Raw genomic sequence first — 20,171 nt, forward strand, 5'->3', positions numbered from 1 at the left:
CAGAAACCGGAAGTGTGTGAATCTGTCTGCAAGCAGGTAAACTGCCGAACATTTTCCAGGTATGTAAACTTAAAGAATAATGTCACTGTTTAATGTGAGTATATTTATCTCGAATGTGTCTTATATATACTGAATTAATGTGTTTGGCAGTTCAACGGCAGCAAACGTTATTGTGATTGATAAATGCACTATTCTAGGGTCTACCACTTGAGTTCATGTACAGTGCACGGTGACGATCTACATGTCAACGTGACCTAACCGTAGTACTATTCATAAGTGGGTAGACGTAAGATGATACTGTGACTATGGCAGTTGTACCCTGTTTATACATCGCTATGTTTCCGTGTGTAAGCGTGTACATCATTACCTGTGTGGATGTGTCCAGCATTAGCTTGTTTTAGAACAGGTATTACAACAGGTGTAGAAAATATATGAAAAGGTGCTAAGAGGGCTTGGATATACTGTACTTACAATATGTAAAAAGTAAGCGAGCTCTTAAGTATAAGATTCTGATATCTTATGCTTATGTCTCAGATATATTTGAGCTCACCTGCCCAGAAGATGTGCCATGCTACATTGTGTCTATCGGGCATCAGAGAGTTGGTATTAAAATTGGTATAAACTGTTTTCTTGAAATAACTTCTAAATGCCCAAAATGCATAAGGACTTAATAATTGACTAGTGGCATGATGGGGTGAAAGCCATCACGCTAATTGTTTAAATGAATTACCTTATTTCAAGAGCACAGGGGTCGAATGTACAATGTACTTTAACCTCTAAACAACCTCTTCTGAATAATCAAGAATCACAGGGTCAACATACTTGTTCTGTACCATTCTTGTGTTATTGTTCAAATTAATGCTATTTACCAAACTTAATTATAAAGGTCACAGGAGTCAAATAGGTAAAACAATAGAGAACATCACCATTCGAATAACTAAGAGCCCTGGCTCATGATTTTTGACTTGAAACATGCTGGGGTGGAGGGCTAGCAAGTTTTCTTAAATGAATAACCTTGATCCATTTTCAAAGGTTTTAAATGTGATTTTAAATGTGAATTTTTCAATAACTTATGAATAACCAGGAGTCCCAGGGTATATATTCAGCAATTTTCATGTTTGAATGGATGGGTATCAAGTTTGTTCTATTGAATGACCTTTGACAACTTTGAAGGTCACACAGGTCAGGTATGTCAGGAAGTTTTAATTACTTTTTATGAATAACAAAGATGCCTGGAAATATTATATTTGACAAGTATCATTCATACATGAAGGGTTATCAAACTTATTCAGTGAATGAGCATGCCCAATTTCAAAAGTCACTTGAATATTGTTTCTTCCCCAACTTTGAATATTTGTCATTTATGGTTAGAGTTGCTTCCCTTGGCACGATTTCATCTTTCATTTTAATACTGTGCATTTACAATTCCTGGATCGCCACAATGCTTTACTAGATGTGTTCATATGGAATATACAATGCTGTGCCAATGGTAATAATATAATAATGCTAGATATATATAAATTTGACAATGATGCATCATGCTCTCTTTGCATTTCTTCTCATTATTGTATAGCCAATCTATTCAATTTTCTTAGTTTTAACTGTTAATCCTCTGCAAAACCATGGTTTACCGTCAACTATATACATATGAGAGTGATATTTCTGCAGTATAACTATACCCAAAAATTAGTCATCCATCTGTCGCCTATAAAACATGAATACAATCAAATTGAGTTTTAATTTGTGATTGTTATGACAATTGTATACATTTAGTATATTATTGTCCACTTTTTGAGATATGCATTATTAATATGTTGTATATATATAAACAGTATTTGTATTAAATTACATGGAAAAAAATGCATGAATTCTTTCAGATGTTGGTTCAGTTCTTTGTAAGTATTTTCATCAATATGTTTTATTTCTTTTGAATGCAGCGTTCAGGTTCTGACAAACAATTTGAAGAATCAAAAGATGTACATGTTGCTGTAGGTTAATATCTAACGACAGATGGTGTGTTATTGAATTCTGCCTAATACTTGCCCTGAGCATTTATCAATATTGGAGAATTAGAGAGATCACAGAATCTTCCGAAATCCTAAACCACAATACCTATAATATGCACCTTCTTCTGAAATGGTAAACTATGGTGCAGAGATGGTTAAAGCTCAGAGCAGAGAAATGATACTGGCAGTACAATAAGTAGATTTTAGCAAAGACTATTGAATCACCTAACATAACTGGTCCCTTGGACTTGTGAAAAACATATTAAAACAATATCACTTCATTGACATAAATGATTATCAAATAAGAGTAATACTTTTGGAAACTGCTTAAAATACTGATATATAACATGATAACTGTTGAATTTTCCCAAAACCTTCATCATATCTTAATGGCAGTAGTTATTTTGTGTTTCAAACATTCAATTTTCAAGTTTCATGCTGGAGATGTTTCTTTAAAAAAATCTTGGACTTGTTGAATTGACACAGGACTAGCAAATAATCTGTTCAACAAGTCATGTAGACTTACCAAGTGAAAAAATACATATATAGTGTTTAACTTTGACCTAGGGCACTTGTAAAGGATGGGGGCTAAGGCCTAAAAAAGAAAATTGTGTTTCCACTATCATCCTCAGTAAAAAGAAAGGTAGGTAGGTATACATACTTGTCAACTTTTTGAATTTACCATGGGGGAGGTTCCGCTTGCTCAGAATTTACAACATAAACAGTAAGTGTGTATGTACGACCCAAGGAAAAATGTAACTTTTAAATGGCATCCTTTGAGCTGTTCTTTCAAGCGAAATCATTACATCTTAAAAAATAAGAAAATTCACTTGTTGAAAATGCACAATTTCATGGTCCAAAATCAAAGAGTCTCCCTCCTAATTGCGGGGGGTTGGCAAGTATGCACGTAGACAATTTGTTTAATTTTGAAATCTGATTTTACTATGCTTATATAGAGCAGGTGTTCTGACTTTAACAGTGCATATTACTAAATGCCAATGAAAACTTTAGGGTAGGCACAAAAGTGTAGGGTACATGTAGGGTTAACGGAAACACATTTATTTTTCATTTGGCCTAATTTTGATACATTGAACTGTAATTATGTAAGAACATGGTAGACATAATTTATATTGCAGAATATGCTGATGTTTTCCACTTGTGTTTTGCCCTCATAAAAACATCAGTATTCTGAAATTCCAACGAAAATATACCAGTTCGACGGTTGGAAGATATTTGCTGTGTTGTTCACACATTTCCTGGAAATATACCAGTACATGTATATACAATACATCTTCAGCACACACGCAGACATACACACATAGGGAAATAACAGCCAGGTGGCATAGGACTAGTAGCTATAGCACCTGATAAGGCAGCTCCTGCAAATTACTCAGGTATTGACTAATGTATCATTTAATGTACCTGGTATGTGTTAATTGCATTGACTGTATAAAATGTTTATCTATGTACTGTAGAGCGCTCTAGCGTGTCTTATTCTAGCTAGATAGGGCGCCATATCAAATGTTGTATATGTATTTTAATTTCATTTATATGATATTCCATGTGAAACAATACATATTCTCTATAAACTTGCATTTCCTGCAGTCACTCTATACATCCGGTCAGTGTTTTTGTTACCAAATTTTACAACAGCCTGTTTCTTTATCAATTGGGGAAATATAGCATTATTTATATTGAAATTGGGAATATCTTCCTCAGGTTTTGGTCATTTTGGGAAAATAAGGTACTATTAGCTATGGGGAAACAGCCTGTATTCGGTGGGAAAACTGAGCAAAAATAATCACTGCCAGTGTCTAGCTGTTGAAAAATATATATAAGGGTTGGCAAACACAATGGATCATGTCATCAAAAGATTTGATTTAAGCATATTGACCATTGTAAAGCTGATATATACTGTGACCCAGTGCCTTTGTTGCTAGACCCTCTTGACCCTTGTGTCCAGTCTTTCGTGTTAAACCACAACAGTGTTTAGACATAAAACTGATTCTGATCCACAAATATATATAAAGGCCAGAGGCCATTTGGTCAACATTGACTATAGTCATTCAATCATTGATCGGTGAACAACAACTTGGTGAGTGTTCTTTTAAGGTTGAAAAATATGTTAAATTGCAAGAATCTTCTGTTACTGCAGAGAAGGATTATTAGTGTTGTCTGCATCCTTTTTGTTTGAGACTCAACCTTTTTCAGAATATATTTTCTAAAATATCCATTACAATAGTTCTTGCTTTATATGGAGTGTAATGCGACGGGTCGGAATTCCGTGCTGCATGCCTTAATTTTGTTGAGGTATAGCACTTTTAAGGAACCCCATACCATTGCCGCAAAATGTCACTAAGTATTGAAACTGTTTTTTACGGCATTACTATACCTTTGATAAATCATTTCTGAAAAGAAAACCATACCTTGCCCGACTTTTATGAGAAATGATAAAGATAAAAATATGATTAACGACAGAATTCTGATTGCAAAAATGGAGCCGAGTTTGACACCGATTCGAACCCTGGACTTCAGATTGCTATACTATCGCTCTAACTTATTGAGCTACACGGTGAACAGAAGTCAATAGAAGTGTTCTGACCAAACTATGCTACAGTTATAGCTAAGCGGAATTAAGGGGAGGTTACTGTATATAGGAAAAACCACAGAGCACTGGGACAGGGGTACTTAAAGTCATCATTAGATCTGTGCTACTGAAAGTTAATGAGGCATATACAAAATATTCACTAACATACCCCCTCCAGCACACACACATCTGATTTTGCACATATAGAGGCACATACATGGCCTTAGCTGTTCATAGGGTGCTAAACATTAAAACCAAAACATCAAGGAAATATTTCACTGTTCATTAATTTGTTTCGGCACCCTTTGTGCTTCAAATAAGCTTATGTTGGGGGATATATATTTAGTATTTCTGTTGCCACTCACTCACTGTCCATCTGTCCAAGTTTCCAGAGTACATGTATATTCATGTAGGAACATCATTTATAGTGTGTAGGCACATAATGAGAAGTTTTAATTAAGGTCATCACGACCTATTCTGATCTTATAACTTGATATCAGATGCAGAAATATTGGTTTGATGAGCTTATCTTGGCCACCGATAAATTTATGGACATCAAAGTTGGTATTCGGACACATTTTGTAAAGGCCCTGTACACATGTGTCGCATATCTGAATAAGGTCATTGTGACCTGTTTCGACTTTCCATTTACCTGTCACAAGAAACTTGTAGAAGGGTGTTGATATTTTGCAATAAAGTTTCCTTTTTATATGCCCGTCAAATTTGACAGGAGTATTATGGTATGGCGTTGTCCGTCCGTCCGTCCGTCCGTCCGGCGTAAACTTTTATTTGTCTGGCAACCTCCTCCTACATTTTTCGCCCGATCTCTTTGAAACGTGGTATACATTATAGCCATGATATGAAGTTGTGTCTCCCCTAAAAGAATTTTGATTCAACAATTTTTCCAAAAGTTATTGCCCTTTGTTCATTTCAGTATTTGATTTTTTGTCCGGAGATTTCCTCCTACATTTTTTGACGGATTTCTTTGAAACTTAGTAGGCTAACTAATCATGATATGTTGTTTTGTTCCATTGAAAAGAATTTTGATTCAACAATTTTTGCAAAAGTTATTGCCCTTTGCATATGTTTATTTCAGTATTTGTTTTTTGTCCGGCAATCTCCTCCTACATTTTTCAACGGATCTCAGTATTTGATTTTTTGTCCAAAGATTTTCTCCTACATTTTTTGTAGCATTTCAGCTAACCACCCTTAGAATGATGCAGATCTTATTTCAATGTAAGAAAGTATATAACACTATATGGCAATCGAGGGGCGTATGTTGTTCCGCCCCGCAGTACTCTTGTTAATAGGATATTAGTGGATGCAGGCATTGCTGCCTCTATATCCACATCAATATAATTTGAAATACAATGTAGGTAAAATTCCTATACATAAGATATTTGCTGTATGATCGTACTTCAACTCAAGATCTTTCCAGAATTCATCCAAGTTTTTCTCAAAGTCAAATACCTTATGAGATGAAACAACATCTTGTGGGAGACTATTCCAGATATCAATTATTCTTTGAGTAAAGTAATGTTAAAGCAATGTATCCTTGGGCCATACGTGCAGTTGAAACAGGAAAACAATGCAATTTAAAAATTCATTGACCTGTGTTGGAATTTTCTTTCATTAAACTGGCGATCTTTAACAGGTAAACTTGACACTGTTCTAGAACAGCTTATTTCATGTTTGACCTTGGTGTATGTGTGTATAGTCAAAGTCTCTCCAAGACTAATGTACCTAGCACTGGTATAGAGGTAAACAAACCGTGTTTACTTTTGACCCCTACCATGTGTGTGTATACATAATTGTGTACCCGGAAGGCATTAGTAATTTGTTAGTCAGGCCTAGGAAAACAAACATTGATCACGTTCTCTGAAAACGTAGCTTATGGTGGTTGACAGCTTGCAGGTTTGTATTGAAGTTAACATTTTAGTTTGAATTTCTTTCTGACAAAGACTGCATGTTAGGATGACTTTACCTCCTGCTACATAGATATTCTGATATATATAGAAAACATAAGATCTAACGAACGACTTCAAAACTAGCAGCTTTCCCCCTGTACTGTTTTTTTCAGGTTTATTTTAAAAGTACAACATCATGACGTCACAATTACTTGTCATCACACTACAATAGTAACATGACGTCACAATGTACACAATATTGGTGGATATACATTGTTTATTTTGTGGTTATTTCATGCCGCCTTTTAGTAGAGCAATACGTGACCCTCGGAGCCGGTATAGTTGACCATGTGTTGCATATTGCATAAAGCCGAAGGCCTAATGCAATATAACACATGGTCAGCTACCAGCGGGGAGTGGCAATTTTTGTGTTTTACAATACTGTGGGTACAGGGAAGGCATTATACAAATGTTTTGATACATATTTAAGAATAATATCAAGACAATTTTGAAAAAATCTTTGACTATATTGCTTGTGACGGAAGTTTATAATAATAATAATAATAATATACAGCATTTATATAGCGCCCTATATAATTTGTGAAATTACTCTAAGGTGCTTTACAACATATGGATAATAGTAATGGTTATAATTGTGAAAACAAACAACAAAGGCTTGCAATCACTTTCATACATTTAACAAGCAATGTGCACATAATTGAACAAATAAAAGGGTGGTATTTACATGCCGTCTTTGCAAAGATTCTAAAATGCAGACGTGAAGAGGTGAGTTTTTATGTCCCTCTTGAACATGGCCAGGGCATTCGACTTCCTAATAGCAGATGGTTAGCTATTCCACAACGTAGCCGAAACCCTCCCAAAGCATCTGTTTCCGTAGGTCACAGTACAAGATTTTGGGACACACAACAAAGATTCTGACTCCGACCGCAGTGATCTTGACGGCTGATACAGGGTAACAAGTTCCTGTAGGTACTGAGGAGCTGTTCCATTCAGTGCCTTGTATGTGTATACCAGAATTTTGTACTGCATCCTGTATCGTACAGGTAACCGCAGTGCAACGAATAAAGCGCAGGTGTGATGTGCTCTCTCTTTCGAGTACGAGTAACTAGCCGTGCTGCAGTGTTCTGAACCCTGTGCAGATGACTAGTTAGTTTGTCAGATATCCCACAGAGCAGGGCGTTACCATAATCCAACCGAGAGGTAACAAGTGAATGCACCAAAATACTGCATGCATCTGCAGTTAGAAACTGCCGAATACAGCCGATGTTCCTGATCTGGTAGTAACAGGATTTGGCAATCGTGTTCACTTGTTTCTCCATGTTCAGAGAACTGTCAAAGTATACCCCTAGGTTTTTAACAGCTGGAACAGTCTCAATAGTTCTGGCACCAACCTTGAGCTTGAGAGCCATTGTTTGCTGACACTTTGGGGAAAAGACGATTAGTTCCGTCTTTTCCTGATTAAGTTTAAGCATGTTGGCGTTCATCCAGATACTGATATCTGTCAGACAAGCTTCCAGACTTTCTGAGCCTGTATTCCAACTGTCCTGTGGTTTTATGACCATGTAAATTTGTGTGTCATCAGCATAGCAATGATAGCGAAGGCTATGGCGACGACAAATCTCTCCAATCGGTTTGGAGTACATACAATATTTTCGTGGTCCTAACACCGACCCTTGAGGAACCCCGAAATCTAGTACTTTGTCATGTGAGGTGGCAGATCCGATGGCAACACACTGTTGTCGTTCACTCAGGTATGTGTGTATCCAGCATAGTGCGGTATCAGTCACTCCATAAGAGTATTCCAGACGTTTATAAAGTATGCCATGGTCGATGACGTCAAATGCAGCTGACAAGTCCAGCTTTGCACTTGAAGTTTAAATTTAGATCAAGCTAGTTCAACATGTAATAAATAAAAATCTTTAACAAATATGAAATAACCACCAAAAGAAATAATAGTTAGAAGACAGAATGAAATAGTCTAAAGTGTTTCAATGAGGGCAGGAGGTAAAGTTAAGTGTTCTGATTTACTCTAAGCAGCTAGAGGACATGAAAAACTCTGATTCTGAAGAGAACCCCACACTAGTGGCCTCATACAATCATGAAGTGGTATTGAGCAGGCCTATTATTTCCCTGTATCAGCACCGATACTGTTGCATGTAGAAAAGGTCACAAGAATCATCAGAATCAGAATAAAATATACAGTGCAAGGTAACATCGTAAAAGGCAAGTTATTCTTATTTTACCTCATCTTTTTAAGTAAATGTTTTCTCCTGGACCAAGATATTAATAGTCATTGTAAGTAATTTTGATAAAAGAGTTGAATGTGCATTGTCAATTACTCATTACCAGGTAGCTCATTTGGGTTAGACTGTCCGTCTAGAGTTCCATGGTTTAAATCCTGCTCGGGTCACATATATATGATTTGTCATATGTATAATACTTTTGTTGTTATGCTTTCAGTTGGCTTATCAGAGGTCGAAGGTCAGTCCTAGAGGGCACATTCTTAACACATATGTATACCAGCACGATGTAATTATCAGTTGAAATAGAAGTGGTGAAGTGGTCGAGACAGGTGGGTGGTGACCTCCAACAAACCAGGCATGGAAGGTCAAACAGAGGTCAAGACAACTGACCTTGAACCTAGTACAGAGGCCGGAGAAGGAAGTTCAGAACTTATCTCCCCTGACGCTTCTCACCAAGGTCATATCGAGGTTAATTGTGAAATTAAAGATCCAAATCTTGTCTCGGTTGAACAGGTCAGTGAATCAGAAGCTCATGTAGAGTTCACAGGTGAGCCTGTGGATCCGAACCTGGATTCCCTGGAGCAGGAACCAAAAGAGCATGTACAACCACCAAACCAAGAAAAACCAGATTGTAAAGAAGTGCCCAATACAGTCACCAAACCTTCTGATGTAGGGTCAGAGGCTGTAACAGAGACTGTTGTCCCTGGATCTGAACTCTTTGATGACAGGTTAAAGGAGACGAGCTTAGAGGTCACATTCCCTGACCCCTCATGGCGGGGGTTAGTGTTCAAGGGTGTGTCAGTTACCCTGGGCGATACTTCCAATCTACAGGATGTGTCTGGAATGTCAGGGGAGGGCAAGCTTCTTGCCATTATGGGTCCAAGTGGTGAGTGAAACCTGTTCTAATATCTGCAAATAGTTGCAGTATTTATCTTGCAATAAGCCCAAGGGGTTCAACACATAATCTCTGACTGAAAGAAGGGGATGGACTTATTACAGGATAACAAATAAAAAATTGTTGCCATTTCTTTCTAACTGCAATGTTTGTTGGTGGGCTTATTACCAGGCATAGACTTATTGCCAGATGAATAAGATAATACTAATGGGAGTAATTCTTCATTTGTTCCATTGACTGGTCAAAATGTCCTGGTATACAGTAGTTAACTTATTGTTCAATGTTGAACAAAGAAAAAACATAGACAACACATAATAATTAATTCATGTATTGGTCAAAGTTGAATGTAACGAAATCATATACAACACATAACAGTTTACTTATTGTCCAATGTTGAACAAAGAAAAATATTTATACAACACCTAACTTGCTGGGAATCAGTTGCATGACAAAGGTGAATACTATTGTACATCATTTGACCATTTACAGGAGCTGGAAAAACCACCCTCCTGAACACCTTATCAGGGCGGTTACCCGTGACAACAGGGCAGATTTCTTTGAATGGAATACATATCTCGAAGAAAACTAAACGGAAAATTTGTTATGTATTACAAGAAGATATTTTCTTCCCATGTCTGACACTCAGGGATACTCTTACTGTGAGTATTGCATAATTGTTAAAACCAATTTTTAATTGTGTTGAAAATCATCTTCCCATGTTCTTCAAATCTGATTTGCTCTCAGTTTATCAATTTGGAATGGTTCTCAATTTCTAAATTCTGATTGTTTGTTACTTTTTATTCATTATTGGTATGCACACATTTAGAGGTATTAGCCAGGTGGCTTAGGACCAGTATTTATTGCCTGATAAGGCAGCTCCTGTGATATCCTTGTATTATATTGATTGTAATAATTATGAGTTGTATATCTATATATTGTGAAGTGTCTTTTCTCATTTGATTTTTTTTAGCTAGATAGGGCACTGAATCAAATGGCATAAATAATAAGAATATTCAAATTGTTAGACAGAACATCACAGTAAAATATTCGAATAAGTGAATTTTCTTTTTCTTTTATTCTGATCTGTGTGACATTTTAAAGTTTGCAGCATCCATCCGTCTACCAGATACACTGTCACATGACCAGAAGATGTCGCGCCTGGATGAGATTATTGACTCCCTAGAACTTCGTAAATGCCTGGATACGCGTAAGTGTTTTGTGTAGACAGCAGCTGTCAAACATTTTTGAGATTATTTTTTTCAGGTTCTGTGAAGGAAAACCATCTTTTTGTTTTTGTTTTGAAAAACTCCACTGCACATCTTGACCACCAAACTAATCAATTACAGTACACTGATTACTGTGAATTCACTAATTTTCATGGGTTTTAATTGTGATGATTTCATGGATAATCTTCCTTCACAAATTCATAGGTCCATGAAGTAATTACAAGTTTGACATAAAGCAATTCTTTGTATGAGTAGGTAATCATAATCAACGAATCCATGTACTCACGAAACGGTGATTTGTCGGGAAACCACATAATTTGGGCCCCACAAAAATATCTGATTTCACAGTAATTGGAAAGATTATTTTTTTCAAGTTAGTAAAGTGAAACTTTATTATGCTGACACCTCACCTGAATGTCCTCATATACAATTGACTGAAGACCAAAGAGACTGGTTTCTCTGTCTTTAAACATGATTTAAGGATCCGGGATCCTCTCCCACTGCACTCTTGTTTTTAATACAGTAACCTCCCTTTAATTTCATTTTGGATATAACTGTAGCCCAGGAAACATCCGTTGAATTAGTAGCTCAGCCCGTTAGGTCCTGTGTTCGAATCCTGGTTTAGCACCGATTTCTTCCTTTTAAAATAAATTAGAACACTGTTGTTGATCATATTTTGTATATTTTCCCTAAAAGTCCCATAAGGTAGGGTTTTATTGTCAGAAATTAATTTATCAAAGCCATAGTCACGCCGAAACACAGTTTCCAATGCATAATTACATGTTTTGGCAGTGGTTCAGGGATTCTAAATAGACACATTGTCATATATCTGGCTGAATTATCAAGTCTCCCTTGATGTTTGTGAAGTCAATATTCACTGTATCTATTATTGCAAGTTATCAGCAATGTTTCAATTCTAATGTTTCGGTCGATGGTTGTCGTTACCAGCAATGGGAGGTCCCATGATGCCTGGCCTTTCTGGAGGGGAGAGGAAACGGGCCAACATCGCTTGTGAGCTGCTGACAGATCCCTCGCTCATTCTCCTGGATGTAAGTTGTATATAAGTCTAAAAACTTGTGTGTTCAAGCAATATTGAACGGCATGTCTCAAGGTGGTATGGAGTAAAGGAATGGATTATTTAAGGATCGTCTTTTTCTTTGTTCACTTTATAATTATAAATGATAGCAGGGGTTTTTTTTTTGGGGGGGGGGGGGGGGGGGTTCCAGGGAGATTGGTGGGGTTACATTTTAGAACGAAATTTGGCCCCTGCGCCTAGAGAATTTAAGCTATATATCCCCATAATTGCTGCATACATTCAAAAATTGAAAAAAGAAATTATTTTTAGAAAATTTAGTTGTCAAGATGAATGCATCACTTCATCAGCAATATATGTTTTCCATCACAATTAAATTTTATAATAAATGCAATAGCGAATATTCGGATTGTTGTATATTGTTATTTTTTTTGAAATTATACATATTTTTCCAATTTTGTGATTTTGCCATAAACTTTTCCTCATGCTGATGGCACAGGTCCCTGTGGAAAGATGGTAGATCAAGCATTGAAGAGCTAGAGTGGAGAATACTTTATTTATGTCACAGAATTTTGTCATATTCCAGACTTCAGTTGAAGCAATACATCTGTAGGAATGTTATCCAGTTCATTTGCAGTTTTTAAATAAGGTAAAATGCTATATGTGTTTACATGTACAAAACTAGAGAATTTCAAGTCATGATTTTAGTCCCAACAAACCTGTTACAATGTTGTTGTAAGGAACCAATGTTGTTGTAAGGAACCAACGACTGGCCTGGATTCCAGTAGTGCGGCCAACCTGATGAAGACTATGAAGAATTATGCGACCTCCCACAGCAAAGTGATCGTCGCCACTATCCACCAACCCTCCAGCACCCTGTTCTATTCATTTGATAACCTCCTCCTATTGTGTGGGGGACAGGTGTGTACAATAAAATAATCTCATAATTTGTGCATACTTCTGGTTAATTCTTCAAGTATCATGGACCACAATATTGGCCCAGTCTGGACCTTTGACTGGTAAAACACAGGCTCATATCTGGTGATAAGCCCACCCCTTTAATTTGACATGTTTTCATGCACAGGCCCTCTGGACTTATCACCGGTAAAATACAGTCCTTTGTCTAGTATATAGGACAGTTTTTGGTGCTGCTTTCTCCAGTGCCTAGTATGACAAACACAATTTCGGTACCGTCTTCTTCATTGTCAAGTATACTGGGCAAGATTTTCATTTTTATTTTTTGTCATAAAAGTTCAGCAAGATATGTGTTTTCTTTCAGAAATAATTTATTAAATCAATCACCTTGCTGCAATTAGTTTCCAATTTATAGTTACAGCTTTTGGCAGTGGTATGGGGCTCCTGAAATAATATTGAATTAACGAACAATAAGGGAAGCAACTCTAACACAAATTCTGGATATGACATGGAAGGAAGCATATCTCCTTAAATAAAGAATTAAATAGATGCAAAATGAGATTTCTATAATGATATAAATCGGAACATTTCTATGTCGGTAGTGTTAAGTAAGAGATTTCACGATTCTCTGATAGAGAAAGAATGTTACAATGTTGTGATTTTATTTCAATATTAATCGGGTGTACAACCAAATTGTTATTACCCGGGTACATTTTAAAAAAAACTTTTGATCATTACCAAATTGTGTCATTTGATGGAATAACATTGTAGTCATGTTGCAACTAAACAAATTTAAACGCTCCATTGTCTTTCCTTCAGACTGCCTACTATGGGCTCACAGCAGACGTTGTCCAGTATTTCCGCAGCATCCATTTTCCTGTTCAGCCTGGTTTTAATCCGGCAGATTTTATCTGTAAGTCAAGTTAATGTAAATGTTACAAATCTTATTAATGAATTTAATTTTGAAAAGAAATTATTACTTTTTTTCATAATTCAGAAAACATATTATAAAAATTATTGTAGAAGCTTTCTAGATATTTATTTAAAAATTATTTGTATGTTTTTAGTTTAAGCTCATTTCCACCTTTTCATTTCAGTGGATAAAATGAAAAACAGTACGATAGTCCAACAGCAAATAATTGAATCTTGCAAGGACTTAAGGTAAGCCCTCCTGCAAGAAGAAATGCTGTAATCTAGTACAGATTTACAATAATGGCAGTTCTCTCAGGTAATTAAATCAATTCTTTCTGGAAGTATAAAATATGGAATCATAGAAGGATTTATGGTGATTTGATCACTCTTCGGGGTATTCAATTTCAATACTCAGAGTACTAGCCCACAGGTCGATTATGAAAAGTGCTTTTATTTCTACCTGTATCTTCGTAATAATTATTGAAAAAATTCCAGAAGCCCAAGCATGACCTCTTCTTGCCCCATGAACTTGTGGAATTGTACTCCCCTGCATCTGCAAATATAAAACCTTGGAATCCTATCAAGAGGAGTTTTTGTCCTGTATTTTCAGTAGACAGTTACCATATTTATCCAGCAAGTAGCCCATGCCTGGCAATAATTCATATATATTGCAGTTCAATAGAAATATCAACAAATTCTATTACAATGTTGTGTTATAAGAACATCATCCTTTTTTTGATTCAGAGACTATGTGTGTTGTCCCCCTTGGGCTTATTGCCGGAGAAATATGGTACACAGGATTGATTAAAATATACCTTTACTCCAGCTAACTAAGATTGTTTTGTTTTATTTTTGTCTTTGATAATTTCAGACGGTCAGAAAAATGGCCACAAGTGTTACGAGGAAAAGCTCAGGATAACATGTACCTGGAGGAGGATGAGCCAGAATCACTGAGCATGCTGAAGAGGTTTCCTTCTCCAGATACAAAAAAGAAATACAGATCGCTGTGGACCAGGTGGTTCTCAAAGGGAGCCAGCAAAACAGGTGCATGTTATTGTAATAAAATATATTGCTTATCTCAAATATACAAGATAAAATACAAACAAGTTTTGTTTTACAATAATTACGTAACAAGCTTTTTCAAGTGAAACTACTGTAATGTTGGCCACATTGGAGGTTAGAAGGAGGTCTTAATGTGGGAGGAACCTAAGTGTCTGGATAAACCAGTGTGCTCAGGCAGTTGACCTAATTAACCTTTTCATTTACCGATCAGAGAATCAAACCTCCTCAGTCTTGGTGAAGGCGTATGTGCTATCCACCCTGCCAACTGACTGCCCTAAAATTACATACACAGTAGCAGACTAAAAATGACATACTGCACATAGTTTTGTATTCATAAATATATGGTTGGATGAATTATTTAAAAAAAAAATGAACTTAAAATGCATAATGACATATTAAATTAGGTGAGACTATAATATATAATGACTTAAAAGAATAAAGGTCTTGCTAATGATGTTATGGAGGTATAAATGAAAAAAAGGTTTTATAGAGTCTTATTGCATTTTGATATACAGTACTTCAAAATCACATCTTGATGGATTTGTTTGTAAGCTGTACCAGGGCAATGGTAGTTCTTTGAGTGGATACAGGAGAAGTTGATATTGTCCAACGCTGCCATCTTGCATAGTTTGATGGCTCATGAACAATTGTTATGTGATCAGAGACTAATTATATTGCAGAGTACATCTAAGCTATTGACGAGGTATACCGGTAAGTGAGATTGACAACTTCTCATGCGTATGGGCCTTTATGACTTTTGTGACATTGCTTAAGGGTTGGAGAGGGGCATCCATGTCTTACAGATGCTCTTTTAGTTTCAATACTGGAAAAAAACATAATGCTTCCTGTCTTAAGTTATAAATTGATTTAGCTTAAGATTAGCAGAAACCTTTAAATAAACAAATAAGCATATTATTTTTAAATATGAAAAAATTGCATGCCTGTTTGATTGTTTATTTGCAGAAGGTGACGTAGGAGCTAGCCTGATGGACTTGGAGGAGAATGTGGTGGACAGTAACACGCCCAAGTTCCTTACGTCTTTCTTTACACAGTACAAACACCTTACGATCAGAACTTTCAAGCAATCTAGGCCAAGAATCCTTGACAAACTGAAACTTCTGGAAAATGTTGTTATCTGTGCCGTTTTCAGTCTCATTTGGTTTCAGCTGCCACGGACTGAAGATACACTTAGGGACAGGATGGGTGCAGTAAGTTCATCACTGTATAGTGTCAAGGTCATCACTGTATAATGTCAAGGTCATCACTGTATAGTGTCAAGGTCATCACTGTATAATGTCAAGGTCATCACTGTATAGTGTCAAGGTCATCACTGTATAGTGTCAAGGTCATCACTGTATAGTGTCAAGGTCATCACTGTATAATGTCAAGGTCACTTAGGGACATACGATGGCCGATAGCGGTCAACAGAACACTCATATAAGTAAAAAGTGTTTTGTCTGACAGTTTGTCAAATTATAAGTGAGCATTTTACACATTTTGTAAAAAATGTAAACTGTCATGACACTTTTTCAATTCATGCATGGCAGTTTACTCATTTTACTTTCACAAAATAAACGTTGGGAAGGAGGGAGAGATGGAAGTAGGGTCACATTCCAAGGGCTGAGCAGAACAGAGTATGCTATTCAAATGCACTTAGTTTACCTTTAACATAAATTGCACAGATAAGACGGTATTTTTAACTGTTCATCGTGTACACTGGGAGCAAGATAGAGTTCCTTCTATGAAGTAAGTAAAACGATCCTGTTTAAAAAGTATTTCTATTTTAAATACCTGTACTTTTTTTTTTTAATTTTTTTAAATTCTTATTTCAGATTTTCTTCATTGCTATACACTGGGGTTTCATGCCATTTTTTGATGCCACAAGTTCATGTAAGTTTGATTCCATCTTTTTAAAACTCAAGAACTAATAATATTGAAATTTTTGATATTTCATTTTCAGCTGTCACCATTCTTATACATGTGTCATCTTGTTATGAAAAACATACATTTGTATAGAGAAACCTGTTTAATCCGACCCCTCAGTATATTCCAACATGACCCTATAATCCTATTTCATTTGTTAGGAAATCTGACAATCCAATAAGGGCAGGGCCAGTATTCATGAAACCAATCTCATGCTCAAAGTAAGATTTTGGTCTCAAGCACATGTTAAGTATTGTCAATGATTCAGAAGGATTTAAAACGAAATACACATGTACCATTATATATGACATTTGTCCGTGTTACATGATTTAAGCAAGTACCTGTAATAAGAAGTTTGGTTTGAGCACAGAATCTATACTTGCATGAGCATGGAATTAAACGGTTTGAGGAATGCAGGCTATGTATAGTCTGACCAACACCTATTATACAGTGTCACTGTTTCACAATGTGTTGTATTAGACAGGTTTCACTGTAATTATTTATTCCAGATAATTTTGACAATTAATTTATATGCACTGTAAGTTACCACACATCCTATCTTCCATCCTCGATACATCAGAGGTTACACTCACTTCCGCTCTATGCACCCCTGGAATATGTCATAGCAAAATGGAGCAAAAGTGAGCTTAACCCCTGGAGTATCAAGGATGCCTACCTCCCAGACATATTGCATACCAGGAAATTTCCACCAAAGTTACATTTTTCACCTTTTTCACCCTCCGTAATGAGGGCGAATTTATCATTGCAGCGAATATTCATAAACAACTCAATATACGGAGCGAAATTTGATTTTATCAGCAAAGGACGAAAATTTCAGTAGGCTTAAGTTTTCTGGTATACAGTACCTAAAATATGTACATGTATAAATAGCAATGTCACCCTATCTGTCCACAGTCCCCATGGAACAGGTGGTGATCTACAAGGAGAGAGCCAGTGGGTGGTACCGCCTCTCTGCCTATTACCTAGCCAAGATGACAAGTGAACTCCCACTTATATTTGCCCAGCCATTGTTTTTCCTTGTGGTGGCCTACTGGGTGGTTGGATTTAATGGTGCTGTGGCTTTCTTTGCCACCATCGGGACAGTGTTTATAAATTCATTAGCTGGACAGGTGAGACAAATGGCACAGAGATTAGCATAACAGTTGTATCTCCGGCATAGAACACGCATTTAATACCAGGACCTTTTGATATAAAGCAGGGAGCTGATCCACTGTGCTAACAGTCATCCTATTTGATCTGTTGATACTTTTGTACAATATTACTTGGATTAGTTGCAAAATTTTTGAACTCCCTAAAAAAGCAGGCAATCTATATCAGTAAATATCTTTGTATGAATTATTTCCTCTAAATTCATTCATTCAGAATTGTTGCATGACACCTGAATAAAGATTTTCAATTAAAAAAGTCATAATCTTATAATAATGTACCCAGTGCTATTTTCAGTACCAAGGTCAAAGTTCAAAACTTGTTTTCCTTGCTTAATATCTTAAATGCAGTATCATTGTTTCGTGTTTGTAGAGTATCGGTCTGTTTCTGGGAATCCTAAGTAAAGAAATGAGACAGGCCATCACCATGTCAATGCTCGTTCAGATGTCTATCATGTTGCTTGGTGAGTTATTGAACTCTGACCTCAAATAGAAGAGCTATTGAACTCTGACCTCTAATGGAGGAGATTGATTGAAATTTGGGCTCTAATTGGGGAGAAAGACAAGGGAAGACCATTTAAATTGTACTCAAGAGGTTTTTTTAACATAAAGTCTGTTTATGTCCCCTATCAAATGTCATTAAGGGTTTGCTTTTTCTATCAAACTGTTGGTTAGTCTTTGCACTTAGCTCAATATACTCTTATACTAGAATACCAACAGTCATCAAGCTTCAGATATCCATACATCTTGAGAAGTACTACACAAGAATATTTATAGTAGGTCAGTCTGTGTATAACTTTATTTACAACAATTATAAATATAATGAGTGGATTTTGAACTACCTCTGTGTATTTGTATGCCCATTCACAAACAGTGTTTAGGGGTGGGGGGTGGGGGTGTATATAGGAATCACTCTGTCTGTCCAAGGTCCATGATCCTTGTAAGTGCAACTCCTCCAAAGCTGTGATATGGATTCTTTTGTAACTTTACACAGTGAAAGAAATGATTTATTGATTCAACTATTTTCTTGGAGTTATGACCTTTGAAACTAAAGGATTGGAAAGTCTATGTCATTCTTTGACATCCATGTATTTTTCCAGGTGGACTTTTTACCAGGAACCTACCGTTCTGGTTAGACTGGCTTAAGTACCTGTCCTTCCTACATTACTCATTTCACTGCCTCATGGTCATTGAGTTCCAGAATGGCCCTCCTATACAGTAAGTATTGCTTTTTATGATCCTCCAGTTCAAGTGTATTCCCTTCTACCTGACCTCTTCCACACATACTGGCATTGTCGCTTCTTATTTTCCTAGAGTTTTATTAGTGACATATTCAATTAATCACCTACATTTCAGTTCTTCCTTGGTTACATTTATATGAAACTTTCTTTTATAATTGTGATAAGTATGTATTGATAGGAATAGGGGAGCACTTTATAGGATGTTATAAATAGAAAGTGTTAAAGCTACACAAAAAAATAGTCACTCTTAAATAGAGTTTGTATACATTTCGTTTTCACATTAACCCTTTCAACACTGTAGACTACAATGGACTCATCCAGATCAATTTATGGTAGAGTTTATTAAAGTTACATAGGGGTGAAAGGGTTAAATTACCTGGACACCTCAACATAGTTTTCATGCTATACAAATATGCACCATGAGCTTACGGGATGGTTTGGCATCTGTCAACTTTTTCTTTGCTTTTTCTAAGCTTTGATTAGTAGCTTCCTGGGATCATGCCCAAACAAATTTGTGAAAATGACCTTGACCTACTTTTAAGGTCACATGTTTTAAATATGTAAAATATAAAAAAAAATGTTTAAACTGTTTCTTGCCAAGATCATGCTAGGCTGATGTACTACAATGTGTGTGAGTATTTGACATTGACCCACATTTAAGGTCACAGATGACAATACATGTATGTCCAAATGTCCGAGGGACTTCGATAGTGACAGTGGGTCATATCATCCAACCCTAAAGACTAAGTATCAATACTTTGCAACTTCAGATATTTTTTGAAATATTTTAGCTCATTGTAAACATGTATAAATATCTAAAGTTGCAAAATATTGATTTTTAGTCTTTAGGGTTAGGTGAACTTCTACCCATTTTATTCAAAAAAAATTGACCTTGATCTCATTAAAGGTCAGAGAAATGAAATGTGTTCGTGAATATTGAATAACAAGTGAAACAGCCCATTTGGCCTCTTGGTTTGAAATTATGCTCCTGATAGACATGATGCTTTGAACACCTGAGTTTTGCAATATGTTTA

The 20,171-nt window shown here is 36.2% G+C and overlaps 1 protein-coding gene across 2 annotated transcripts in view; it reads left to right on the top strand.

Moving 5' to 3' along the window:
* LOC110445112 (ABC transporter G family member 9-like) overlaps positions 1–20,171 on the top strand; it is a 27,627-nt gene continuing 7,456 nt past the window's right edge. Inside the window, exons 1-14 of one of the 2 annotated variants that reach the window (XM_021489514.1) lie at positions 1–59; positions 8,982–9,650; positions 10,149–10,318; positions 10,761–10,866; positions 11,834–11,934; positions 12,678–12,839; positions 13,653–13,746; positions 13,931–13,994; positions 14,617–14,789; positions 15,771–16,015; positions 16,640–16,697; positions 17,646–17,860; positions 18,270–18,360; positions 18,997–19,114. In XM_021489514.1, the coding sequence (XP_021345189.1) occupies positions 9,122–9,650; positions 10,149–10,318; positions 10,761–10,866; positions 11,834–11,934; positions 12,678–12,839; positions 13,653–13,746; positions 13,931–13,994; positions 14,617–14,789; positions 15,771–16,015; positions 16,640–16,697; positions 17,646–17,860; positions 18,270–18,360; positions 18,997–19,114 (2,126 nt within the window). In that variant the 5' untranslated portion in view covers positions 1–59; positions 8,982–9,121. Of the gene's footprint in view, positions 60–6,301; positions 6,508–8,981; positions 9,651–10,148; positions 10,319–10,760; positions 10,867–11,833; positions 11,935–12,677; positions 12,840–13,652; positions 13,747–13,930; positions 13,995–14,616; positions 14,790–15,770; positions 16,016–16,639; positions 16,698–17,645; positions 17,861–18,269; positions 18,361–18,996; positions 19,115–20,171 lie in introns of those variants that run through there. The other variant, XM_021489515.1, reaches the window with a different exon arrangement.

Source organism: Mizuhopecten yessoensis, unplaced genomic scaffold, assembly GCF_002113885.1.
Source record: "Mizuhopecten yessoensis strain PY_sf001 unplaced genomic scaffold, ASM211388v2 scaffold8653.2, whole genome shotgun sequence".
Classification (NCBI taxonomy): Eukaryota; Metazoa; Mollusca; class Bivalvia; order Pectinida; family Pectinidae; genus Mizuhopecten; species Mizuhopecten yessoensis.